The 11,409-nt window shown below is 39.8% G+C and overlaps 1 protein-coding gene across 2 annotated transcripts in view; it reads left to right on the top strand.

Moving 5' to 3' along the window:
• Positions 1-2,645: 2,645 nt before the first annotated feature.
• taf3 (TAF3 RNA polymerase II, TATA box binding protein (TBP)-associated facto) overlaps positions 2,646-11,409 on the top strand; it is an 18,086-nt gene continuing 9,322 nt past the window's right edge. The window contains exons 1-2 of one of the 2 annotated variants that reach the window (XM_061894288.1): positions 2,646-2,823; positions 9,317-9,559. In XM_061894288.1, the coding sequence (XP_061750272.1) occupies positions 9,532-9,559 (28 nt within the window). In that variant the 5' untranslated portion in view covers positions 2,646-2,823; positions 9,317-9,531. Of the gene's footprint in view, positions 2,824-6,540; positions 6,921-9,316; positions 9,560-11,409 lie in introns of those variants that run through there. The other variant, XM_061894287.1, reaches the window with a different exon arrangement.

Genomic DNA, 11,409 nt, shown 5'->3' with positions numbered 1-11,409 from the left:
AAGAAAGCATGTTGTTACAATGTTGTATTTGTGTTGTAGAATATTAGTTAGGAAATGACCAAAATTCAATGGTCAAATCAACGTCAGAACCCAACATTGATTAAATGTCAGCAAAAAGCATTTTGTTTCAACGTTGTATTTGTGTTGTAAAATATTGATTGGGAAATGACTAAAATTCAATGGTCAAATCAACGTCAGAACCCAACATTGATTAAATGTCATCAAAAAGCATTTTGTTTCAACGTTGTATTTGTGTTGTAGAATATTGGTTAGGAAATGACCAAAATTCAATGATCAAATCAATGTCAGAACACAACATTGATTAAACGTTGTCAAAAAGCATGTTGTTTCAATGTTGTATTTGTGTTATAGAGTATTGGTTAGGAAATGACCAAAATTCAGTGGGCAAATCAACCTCAGAATTCCACATTGATTAAACGTCGTCAAGAAGCATGTTGTTTCAATGTTGTGTTTGTGTTGTAAAATATCAGTTAGGAAATGACCAAAATTCAATGGTCAAATCAACTTCAGAACCCAACATTGATTAACTGTCATCAAAAAGCATTTTGTTTCAACGTTGTATTTGTGTTGTAAAATATTAATTGGAAAATGACTAAAATTCAACGGTTTAATCAACATCAGAACCCAACATTGATTAAACGTCATCAAAAAGCATGTTGTTTCAATGTTGTATTTGTGTTGTAGAATATTGGTTAGGAAATGACCAAAATTCAATGGTCAAATCAACGTCAGAACACAACATTGATTAAACGTTGTCAAAAAGCATGTTGTTTCAATGTTGTATTTGTGTTGTAGAATTTTGTTCGGGAAATGACTAAAATTCAATGGTTGAATCAACGACAGAACCCAACATTAATTAAACGTAAAAAAACATGTTGTTTCAATGTTTTATTTGTGTTGTAAAATATTGGTTGGGAAATGACCAAAATTCAAAGGTCAAATCAATGTCAGAACTTGACATTGATTAAATGTCGTCAAAAAGCATTTTGTTTCAACGTTGTATTTGTGTTGTAGAATATTGGTTAGGAAATGACCAAAATTCAGTGGTCAAATCAACCTCAGAATTCCACATTGATTAAACGTCGTCAAAAAGCATGTTGTTTCAATGTTGTGTTTGTGTTGTAAAATATTGATTAGGAAATGACTAAAATTTAATGGTCAAATCAACGTCAGAACACAACATTGATTAAACGTCATCAAAAAGCATGTTGTTTAAACGTTGTATTTGTGTTGTAGAATATTGGTTAGGAAATGACCAAAATTCAATGGTCAAATCAACCTCAGAACCCAACATTGATCAAACGTCGTCAAAAAGCATGTTGTTTCAATGTTGTATTTGTGTTGTAAAATAGTGTGAAGTGAAGTGAATTATATTTATATAGCGCTTTTCTCAAGTGACTCAAAGCGCTTTACATTGTGAAACCCAATATCTAAGTTACATTTAAAACCAGTGAGGGTGGCACTGGGAGCAGGTGGGTAAAGTGTCTTGCCCAAGGACACAACGGCAGTGACTAAGATGGTGCAAGCGGGTTTCGAACCTGCAACCCTCAAGTTGCTGGCACGGCCACTCTACCAACCGAGCTATACCGCCCCCAAAAATTCAATGGTTTAATCAACGTCAGAACCCAACATTGATTAAATGTCATCAAAAAGCATTTTGTTTCAACGTTGTATTTGTGTTGTAAAATATTTATTGGAAAATGACTAAAATTCAATGGTTTAATCAACGTCAGAACCCAACATTGATTAAACGTTGTCGAAAAGCATTTTGTTTCAATGTTGTATTTGTGTTGTAAAATATTGGTTGGGAAATGACTAAAATTCAATGGTTTAATCAACGTCAGAACCCAACATTGATTAAATGTCATCAAAAAGCATTTTGTTTCAACGTTGTATTTGTGTTGTAAAATATTTATTGGAAAATGACTAAAATTCAATGGTTTAATCAACGTCAGAACCCAACATTGATTAAACGTTGTCGAAAAGCATGTTGTTTCAATGTTGTATTTGTGTTGTAGAATATTGGTTAGGAAATGACCAAAATTCAATGGTCAAATCAACGTCAGAACCCAACATTGATTAAACATTGTCAAAAAGCATGTTGTTTCAATGTTGTATTTGTGTTGTAAAGTATTGGTTGGGAAATGACTAAAATCCAATGGTTTAATCAACGTCAGAACCCAACATTGATTAAACGTTGTCGAAAAGCATGTTGTTTCAATGTTGTATTTGTGTTGTAGAATATTGGTTAGGAAATGACCAAAATTCAATGGTCAAGTCAACGTCAGAACCCAACATTGATTAAACGTCGTCAAAAAGCACGTTGTTTCAATGTTGTCTTTGTGTTCAGTCATAATACAATCATTATAATATTATAAATGACATTGTAAAAAATAAAGCATCATTTATTATTTTAATTTGACATCGGCAACGGGAGGAAATGAGACCGGAAGCTCCAAACTGTCCTCCCTCGCCTTCAATGGAGGTGGCTTTACAATACCTAAAGAGTATTTCTTGAGTTCACAAACAATTGTTTTAATCGTGTATGTTTGTTGTAGTTTTTGTGTGCAAATAAAAAATAAACAAACGTTTAGCGCCACTTCCGGTTTCACTTAACTCGATGACGTCAGCCTCTACGTCACTTGGCGGGGGAGAAGCGAAAAATGGACGCAAACTGATTTGTGTTGCAACACAGATAAAGTCGGTGGTTTCTTCTCATCTCATGGCAACAGATGTGAATATCTTTTTTTATCACTTGCCGCGACGTCTTTGTCGTTGCCGTCGCCATTAATACGAAAACAGGTTCGTAGACTGGGGGGGTTTGTGGCCGTTTGTGATCACGTGATTTGCATGCTGCGTTCAGGTTACCTCGGGAATGATTCGTCACAACAAGAATGAAAAACCAAGATGGATGTCTTCGTTACATTTCAGTTCCGGAAAAGATGACAGGATAACAGGATAATTAAGAGCTTTTTAGACATTTTATCGTTCATTGTTATTAGTTTGTTTGGAGAGCAACACTTATGTGCAAGACCTCGTCGGACATATACAAAAAACATGAGGACGACCAGGATAAGATAGTATTTGTTTATAGAGACAATTCCACATTCTTATTGTCTACATTTTATGGATGTTTTTATTTTTTTGTGGAGTTTGGGGACGTTTCACTATGAAATATCCGGCTTCCCAGTTGACCCGGAACGCAGCATGACACCGTCAGCACGTGATTTGTATGCTGCGTTCAGGTTACTTCGGGAATAATTCGTCACAACAAGACTAAAAAACCAGGATGGATTCCTTCGTTAAATTTAAGTTCCGGAAAAGATGACAGGATGAGAGCTTTTTAGACGTTTTGTCGTTTATTGTTATTATTTTGTTTGGAGAGCAACACCAGGATAAGATAGTATTCGTTTATACCAGGGGTTGCCCGCGGGCACCAAGTCGCCCGTAAGGACCAGATGAGTCGCCCGCTGGCCTGTTCTAAAAATAGTTCAAATAGCAGCACTTACCAGTGAACTGCCTCTATTTTTTATTTTATTTTATTTATTTACTAGCAAGCTGGTCTCGCTTTGCTCGACATTTTTAATTCTAAGAGAGACAAAACTCAAATAGAGTTTGAAAAATCCAAGAAAAATATTTTAAAGACTTGGTCTTCACTTGTTTAAATAAATTCATTATTTTTTTTACTTTGCTTCTTACGACTTTCAGAAAGACAATATTAAGGGAAAAATTATAACCTTAAAAAGGATTTTAGGATTTTTAAACACATACACTTTTTTACGTTTTCTTCCTCTTCTTTCCTGACAATTTAAATCAATGTTCAAGTATTATTTTTATTATTGTAAAGAAAAATAAGTACATTTTAATTTAATCCTTCATTTTTGATTCTGTTATTTCTACGAAAAATATTTATGAAACATTTCTTCAGACTTATTATGATTAAAATTCCCAAAAATTATTTTGGCAAATCTAGAAAATCTGTAGAATCAAATTTAAATCTTATTTAAAAGTCTTTTTAATTACTTTTAAAATTTTTGTTCTGGAAAATAATGATTTGTCTTTGTTAGAAATATAGCTTAGTCCAATTTGTTATATATTCTAACAAAGTGCAGATTGGATTTTAACCTATTTAAAACATGTCATCAAAATTCTAAAATGAATCTCAATCAGGAAAAATTACTAATGATGTTCCATAAATTTTTTTTTTTTTTTTTTTCAAAAAGAATTCGAATTAGCTAGTTTTTTTCTTCTTTTTTTCGGTTGAATTTTGAATTGTAAAGAGTCGAAATTGAAGATAAACTATGTTTCAAAATTTAATTTTCTTTTTTTTCCTGTTTTCTCTTTTAAACCGTTCAATTAAGTGTTTTTTTCATCATTTATTCTCGACAAAAAACCTTCCGTAAAAGGAAAAAAAAAAAGTACGACGAATGACGGACAGAAATACTCATTTGTTTTATATACTGTATTTCCTTGAATTACTGCCGGGTCAAACTCGCTTCCCAAAATAATTAGCGCATGCTTAGTATTACCACCTGGTCAAACTCGTTACGTCACGAGTGACAATTCCCCCGTCATCATTTTCAAAATGGAGGAGGCTGATTTCAATACCGGTAATTTGAAATTGCATAAAGGGAAGGATATTAAGAGCTATTCAGTGGGATTTAAGGCCCAAGCTTACATCACACTCAAATTTTTACTGCATGCCTTTGGTAAGTGCCGGAGTGAGAAGAGGTTTTAAAATAAGTAGCGCATGCTTACTTTTACCGCATGCCTTTGGTAAGCGCAGGAGTGAGAAGGGGTTTTAAATTAATTAGCGCCCCGGCGGCAATTCAAGGAAATAAGGTATATAGATTTATTTATTAAAGGTAAATTGAGAAAATGGGCTATTTCTAGCAATTTTTTTTTAAGTATGTATCAATCAGTACCCAAGAAGTAGCTCTTGTTTTCAAAAAGGTTGGTGACCCCTGGTAGGCGTGGTTGGGGGCGCGGGGGTGTAAAATATATTCAGGAATTGTCACGGATACAAAGGATTCTGGGTATTTGTTATGTTGCGTTTATGTTGTGTTACTGTGAGGATGTTCTCCCGAAATGTGTTAGTCAATCTTGTATTGTGTGGCTTCACAGCGTGGCGCATATTAGTAAGTGTTAAAGTTGTTTATATCACAACCATAAGTGTACTCTGTATCACCCAGTATGCCTTTCAATCTTGTACGTGTACTTGCGATAGCTGCACACAACATGTTGCCGGACCAACAATCGGTTCGTACATGTTGTTGAAGGTGTCTGAGGCAATGGCCACACAGCACGCCCATATTCTTGTCATCAGGATGAAGGCTTTTGAGTAATCGCGAGAACGTTAGCGGCTCCAATTGTCTTCGTTACTCTGTGAAACAGGTTTTAATAGCTCTGTGAGTGGTAAAGGCGGCCGAACTCTGATATATTTCGGCGGGCGGGTACGGTCCTGATAAAATGTGGTGGACGGCGGGTGGATGATGACTTTGGTGATGCGGCTGCGGATGACATAATTGCCTATCCGCGCATCTCTACCGGCTTACTCCCACCTCCAAAGACATGAACCTGGGGATAGGTTGATTGGCCACACTATCAATCAATCAATCAATGTTTACTTATATAGCCCTAAATCACTAGTGTCTCAAAGGGCTGCACAAACCACTACGACATCCTCGGTAGGCCCACATAAGGGCAAGGAAAACTCACACCCAGTGGGACATCGGTGACAATAATGACCCAGTGGGACGTCGGTGACAATGATGACTATGAGAACCTTGGAGAGGAGGAAAGCAATGGATGTCGAGCGGGTCTAACATGATACTGTGAAAGTTCAATCCATAATGGATCCAACACAGTCGCGAGAGTCCAGTCCAAAGCGGATCCAACACAGCAGCGAGAGTCCCGTTCACAGCGGAGCCAGCAGGAAACCATCCCAAGCGGAGGCGGATCAGCAGCGCAGAGATGTCCCCAGCCGATACACAGGCAAGCAGTACATGGCCACCGGATCGGACCGGACCCCCTCCACAAGGGAGAGTGGGACATAGAAGAAAAAGAAAAGAAACGGCAGATCAACTGGTCCAAAAAGGGAGTATATTTAAAGGCTAGAGTATACAAATGAGTTTTAAGGTGAGACTAAATTGGCCCTAGTGTGTGTCTGTCTATCTGTGTTGGCCCTGCGATGAGGTGGTGACTTGTCCAGGGTGTACCCCGCCTTCCACCCGATTGTAGCTGAGATAGGCACCAGCGACCCCAAATGGAATAAGTGGTAGAAAATCAGTACCCAAGAAGTAGCTCTTGGTTTCAAAAAGGTTGGTGAACCCCTGGTTTATAGAGACAATTCCACATTCTTATTGTCTACATTTTATGTATATATATATTTTTTTTTTTTGTGGACTTTGGGAACGTTTTGTACTATAAAATCTCCGGCTTCCCAGTGGTCCTTGAACGCAGCATGACACCGACCGACTCAAAACCGGCAGGGCGCTGCGCACGGGGACGACGCGGGCCTGTGCGCACGCGCAGTCCGCATTTCGGGGATGGGTCTATCGAATGAAATCAAGATGGCGACTCTGGCAAAAGCGCCAAGGCACATAGTGAAGTAGATGAGCAAAGTTGAGCGCTTCTGCGGGGTTTCTTCGCGCCCCAGCGGGGGTCTGGCGAAACATGAAGACCTCGGGCGTCGTTTGGAGGCGCTATTGACCGGGATTTGAGAGTCAGCGAGATGTGCGAGAGCTATGCCCGCTCGCTGCTGCGTGTTTCGGTGGCGCAGATCTGCCAGGCTCTCGGCTGGGATGCAGTTCAAGTCACGGCGTGCGATCTGCTGTCCGACGTGCTGCATCGTTACATCCAGCAGATGGGCAGAGTGTGTCATCGCTACTCGGAGCTCTGTAAGTGCATCTGATATATTCCCCGATTAACATGGGTTTTTTTGCTCGTTTACTTCAGCAGACGATCACGTTGTTGTTCGCCGAGTAGTGCCGCCTAGCGGAAGTTGATGGTGTACACTATGACGGTGTTTTTCAACCTTTTCTAAAACCGGGCACATTTATTTTCCATTAAAAAAAAATCCCGAGGCACACCACCAGCAGAAGACATATTGACAGTGTGTAGTGTTTTAGTTTGTTGATTGTCATGTCATGTACGGATGCACTTTGTGGACGCTGTCCGCCGCTCCGCACGCTGTAAGTCTTTGCCTTCGTCCAGCATTCTGTTTTTGTTTACTTTGCAGCCATCGTTTTGCATAGCCATCCCGAAGTTTCAATGCCTTTCCTTTTGTTTATTTTTGGTTTAAGCGTTAGATACCTTTTTTTTTTTTACCTGCACGCTGCCTCCCGTTGTCGTGTGCATATTGTGATCACGACAAACCATGTTCCCGACATCTACAAAGCAATTGGCTACCTGGTGCCACCTACTGATGTGGAAGAGTATTAGTGAAGTGAAGTGAAGTGAATTATATTTATATAGCGCTTTTTCTCTAGTGACTCAAAGCGCTTTACATAGTGAAACCCAATATCTAATTTTTACATTTAAACCAGTGTGGGTGGCACTGGGAGCAGGTGGGTAAAGTGTCTTGCCCAAGGACACAACAGCAGTGACCTTTTTGTAACCTGCACCCTGCCTCCCGCTGTCATGTGCATATTGTGATCACAACAAACCATGTTGATTGTACAAATCAATTAGCTACCTGCTGCCACCTACTGATATGGAAGAGCATTACACGGTTACTCTGCCGATCTCTAGACCAGTGTTTGTCAACCTTTTCTGAGCCAAGACACATTTTTTTCCATAGAATCATCTCGAGCAGAAAACATAAAAAAAATGAAACTCAGCAGCCGATATTGACGGTAAAAAGTATCTCTCGCAATTGTTGGATATGAATTCAAACCATAACCAAGCATGCGTCACTATAGCTCTTGTCTCAAATTAGGTGTACTGTCACATCACGCCGTGACTTTTTTTGGAGTTTTTCTGTGTGTTTTTCTGTGTGTAGTGTTTTAGTTTGTTGTTGATTGTCATGTCATGTACAGATGCGCTTTGTGGACGCCGTCCGCTGCTCCGCACAATGCGAGTCTTTGCTGTCGTCCAGTATTCTGTTTTTGTTTACTTTTCAGTTTTAGCTTTGTTTTACATAGCCATCCCTAAGCTTCAATGCATTTTCTTAGCGGCATTTGTCCGTTGTTTATTTTTGGTTTAAGCATAAGATACCCACTGGGGTGAGTTTTTCCTTGCCCTTATGTGGGCTCTGTACTGAGGATGTCGTTGAGGTTTGTGCAGCTCTTTGAGACATTTGTGATTTAGAGCTATATAAATAAATATTGATTGATTGATACCTTTTTTACCTGCACAGTGCCTCCCACTGTCGTCTGCATGTTGTGATCACAACAAACCATGTTCCCAACATCTACAAAGTATTTAGCTACCTGCTGCCACCTACTGATGTGGAAGAGTATTCTTTGGATAAAAAGTGGTTCTCGCAATTGTTGGATATGAATTCAAACCATAACCAAGGGTGCTTCACTATAGCTCTTGTCTCAAAGTAGGAGTACTGTCACGACCTGTCACATCGCACCGTGACTTAATTGGAGTTTTTTTAGTGTTTTAGTTTGTTGTTGATTGTCATGTCATGTACGGATGCGCTTTGTGGACGCCGTCCGCTGCTCCGCACGTTGTAAGTCTTTGCTGTCATCCAGTATTCTGTTTTTGTTTACTTTGCAGCCAGTTGACTTTTAGCTTCGTTTTGCGTAGCCTTCCCTAAGCTTCAAAGCCTTTTCATAGCGGCACTTGCCTTTTGTTTATTTTTGGTTTAAGCATTAGATACCTTTTTTACCTGCGCAGTGCCTCCCACTGTCGTCTGCATGTTGTGATCACGACAAACCATGTTCCCGACATCTACACAGCAATTAGCTACCTGCTGCCACCTACTGATATGGAAGAGTATTACACGGTTACTCTGCCGAGCTCTAGACAGCACAGACACTCAACAACGGCCCATTTGCGGATTATAATTATTGGTTTGCAAAAAATAATTTTTAACCCAATTAGGTGAAATTACGTAATCTCCCTCGGCACACCAGACAATATCTCACGGTACACTAGCGTGCCGCGGCACAGTGGTTGAAAAACCCTGCAGTATGATATGAGCACAGCATGTTTACATGTTGCCCTACTGACAATGTTGACACATCTTTAAGTTGACATGTATCCCCTGTATTATATATATATATATATATATATATATATAGTACGTTCTGTGTATCATGAATGTTTTATACTCTCTTCCCAGATGGGAGGACAGACCCAGTCCTGGAGGATGTGAGCCAGGCTTTCAGGCTGCTGGGAGTGAGTCTGAACGAGCTGGACGATTATGTCAACAATCTGGAACCCGTGGCCTTCCCCAATCAGTTGCCAACCTTTCCCGTCAGCAAGAACAATGTCCTGCAGTTTCCTCCGCCCGGCGCCCTCGAGGCGGAAGAGAGGAAAGACTATATTCCTGATTACATGCCACCCCTGGTCTCCTTACAAGAAGGTGAGTTGTTTTGAGTCCATAGGAAGAGAAGGAGCGACTTATGTATATACCTTATTTTCCGGACCATAGGGCGCACAGGATTATAAGGCGCGCTGCCGATGAATGGTCTATTTTTGATCTTTTTTCATATATGAGGCGCACCGGACTATAGCGCGCACTTCCGATGAATGGTCGGTTTTTTATATTTTTTCATATATAAGGTGCACTGGATTATAGGGCGCATTAAGGGAGTCATATTATTATTTGTTTCTAAATGGTAAATACTTCATTGTGGTCTACATAACATGTAATGGTGGTTCTTTGGTCAAAATGTTGCATAGATGATGTTTTACAGATCAGCTTTCTTCTGACAGTCTCTTCCGGATGCGCCATTTTGTGGGCGGTCTTATTTACGTGGCACACCTTCGTCAGCGTCTTCTCCCCGTCATCTTTGTTGTAGCGGTGTAGCGTGCAAGGACGGGAGTGGAAAAAGTGTCAAAGGATGGCGCTAACGGTTTTAATGACATTCAGGCTTTACTTCAATCAATAACGGAGGAGCATCAAACAACAAGAGACGTACTGACAGAGGCAGAGGCAGAACTAAGCATAGCAGCTTGTTAAGACTTTAGTTCAGACGGTGGCTCTTTTTTGTTAAAGGGGAACATCATCACAATTTCAAAAGGGTTAAAAACAATAAAAATCAGTTCCCAGTAGCTTGTTGTCTTTTTTGAATTTTTTTTCAAAATTTTACCGGTGCCCGAATATCCCTAAAAAAAAGCTTTAAAGTGCTTGATTTTCGCTATTTGCGATGTGACTATCCATTTCCCTGTGACGTCATACAGTGTTGCCAATGTAAACAAACAACGGTGAATACCACAGTAAGATACAGCGACATTAGCTCGGATTTCCGCGGCTTAAGGGATTCAACAGATTACGCATGTATTGAAACGGATGGTTGGAGTATGAAAGTATTGAAGAATAAACTGAAGCTATTGAGCGAATAGCTATTGACGCTATTCATAGCCATAGCATGGCCGAATAGCTGCGTTAGCATCGCCGGTAAAATGTGCGGACCAAACGATCAGGACTTTTGCATCTTTTGACACTGGAGCAACTTAAATTATTCGATTGGTAAGTGGTTTTTTTGCATTAAATGTGGGTGGAAGGAAACGTAATATAGTTGCAAATGCATCTGCAGGTTATCCATACATCTGTGTGCTATGTCTGCATTAGCACTGCCGGTAAGTAGCATGTTAGCATCGATTTGCGTAGCATGTTAGCATCGATTAGCTGGCAGTCAACATCAACAAAACTCACCTTTGTGAATTTGTTGACTTTATAGTTGCAAATGCATCTGCAGGTTATCCATACATCTCTGTGTCATGTCTAATTTAGCACCGCCGGTAAATAGCATGTTAGCATCGATTAGCATAGCATGTTAGCATCGATTAGCTGACAGTCACGCCGCAACCAAATATGTCTGATTAGCACATAAGTCAACATCAACAAAACTCACCTTTGTGATTTCGTTGTCTTTATTGTTGCAAATGCATCTGCAGGTTATCCATACATCTGTGTCATGTCTGTCTTAGCATCGCCGGTAAAATGTGGAGACACTCTGGCACATTCGATGGGGGTCTGGCGGCAGACACTTTCGCATTTCTTCGGGCCAGTGGTGCAACTTGAATCCCTCCCTGTTCGTGTTGTTACACCCTCCGACAACACACCGACGAGGCATGATGTCTCCAAGGTTCCAAATAATAGTCGAAAAATGGAAAATAACAGAGCTGAGACCCAATGTTTGCAATGTGTTGAAAATAAAAATGGCAGCTGTATTACCTCGGAGACGTCACGTTCTGACGTCATCGCAA

The sequence above is a fragment of the Nerophis ophidion genome, linkage group LG03 (genome assembly GCF_033978795.1).
Source record: "Nerophis ophidion isolate RoL-2023_Sa linkage group LG03, RoL_Noph_v1.0, whole genome shotgun sequence".
NCBI classification, from domain to species: domain Eukaryota; kingdom Metazoa; phylum Chordata; class Actinopteri; order Syngnathiformes; family Syngnathidae; genus Nerophis; species Nerophis ophidion.
Note: the sequence above shows the minus strand (reverse complement) of the source record. Positions and strands in the feature narration are given on the sequence as shown.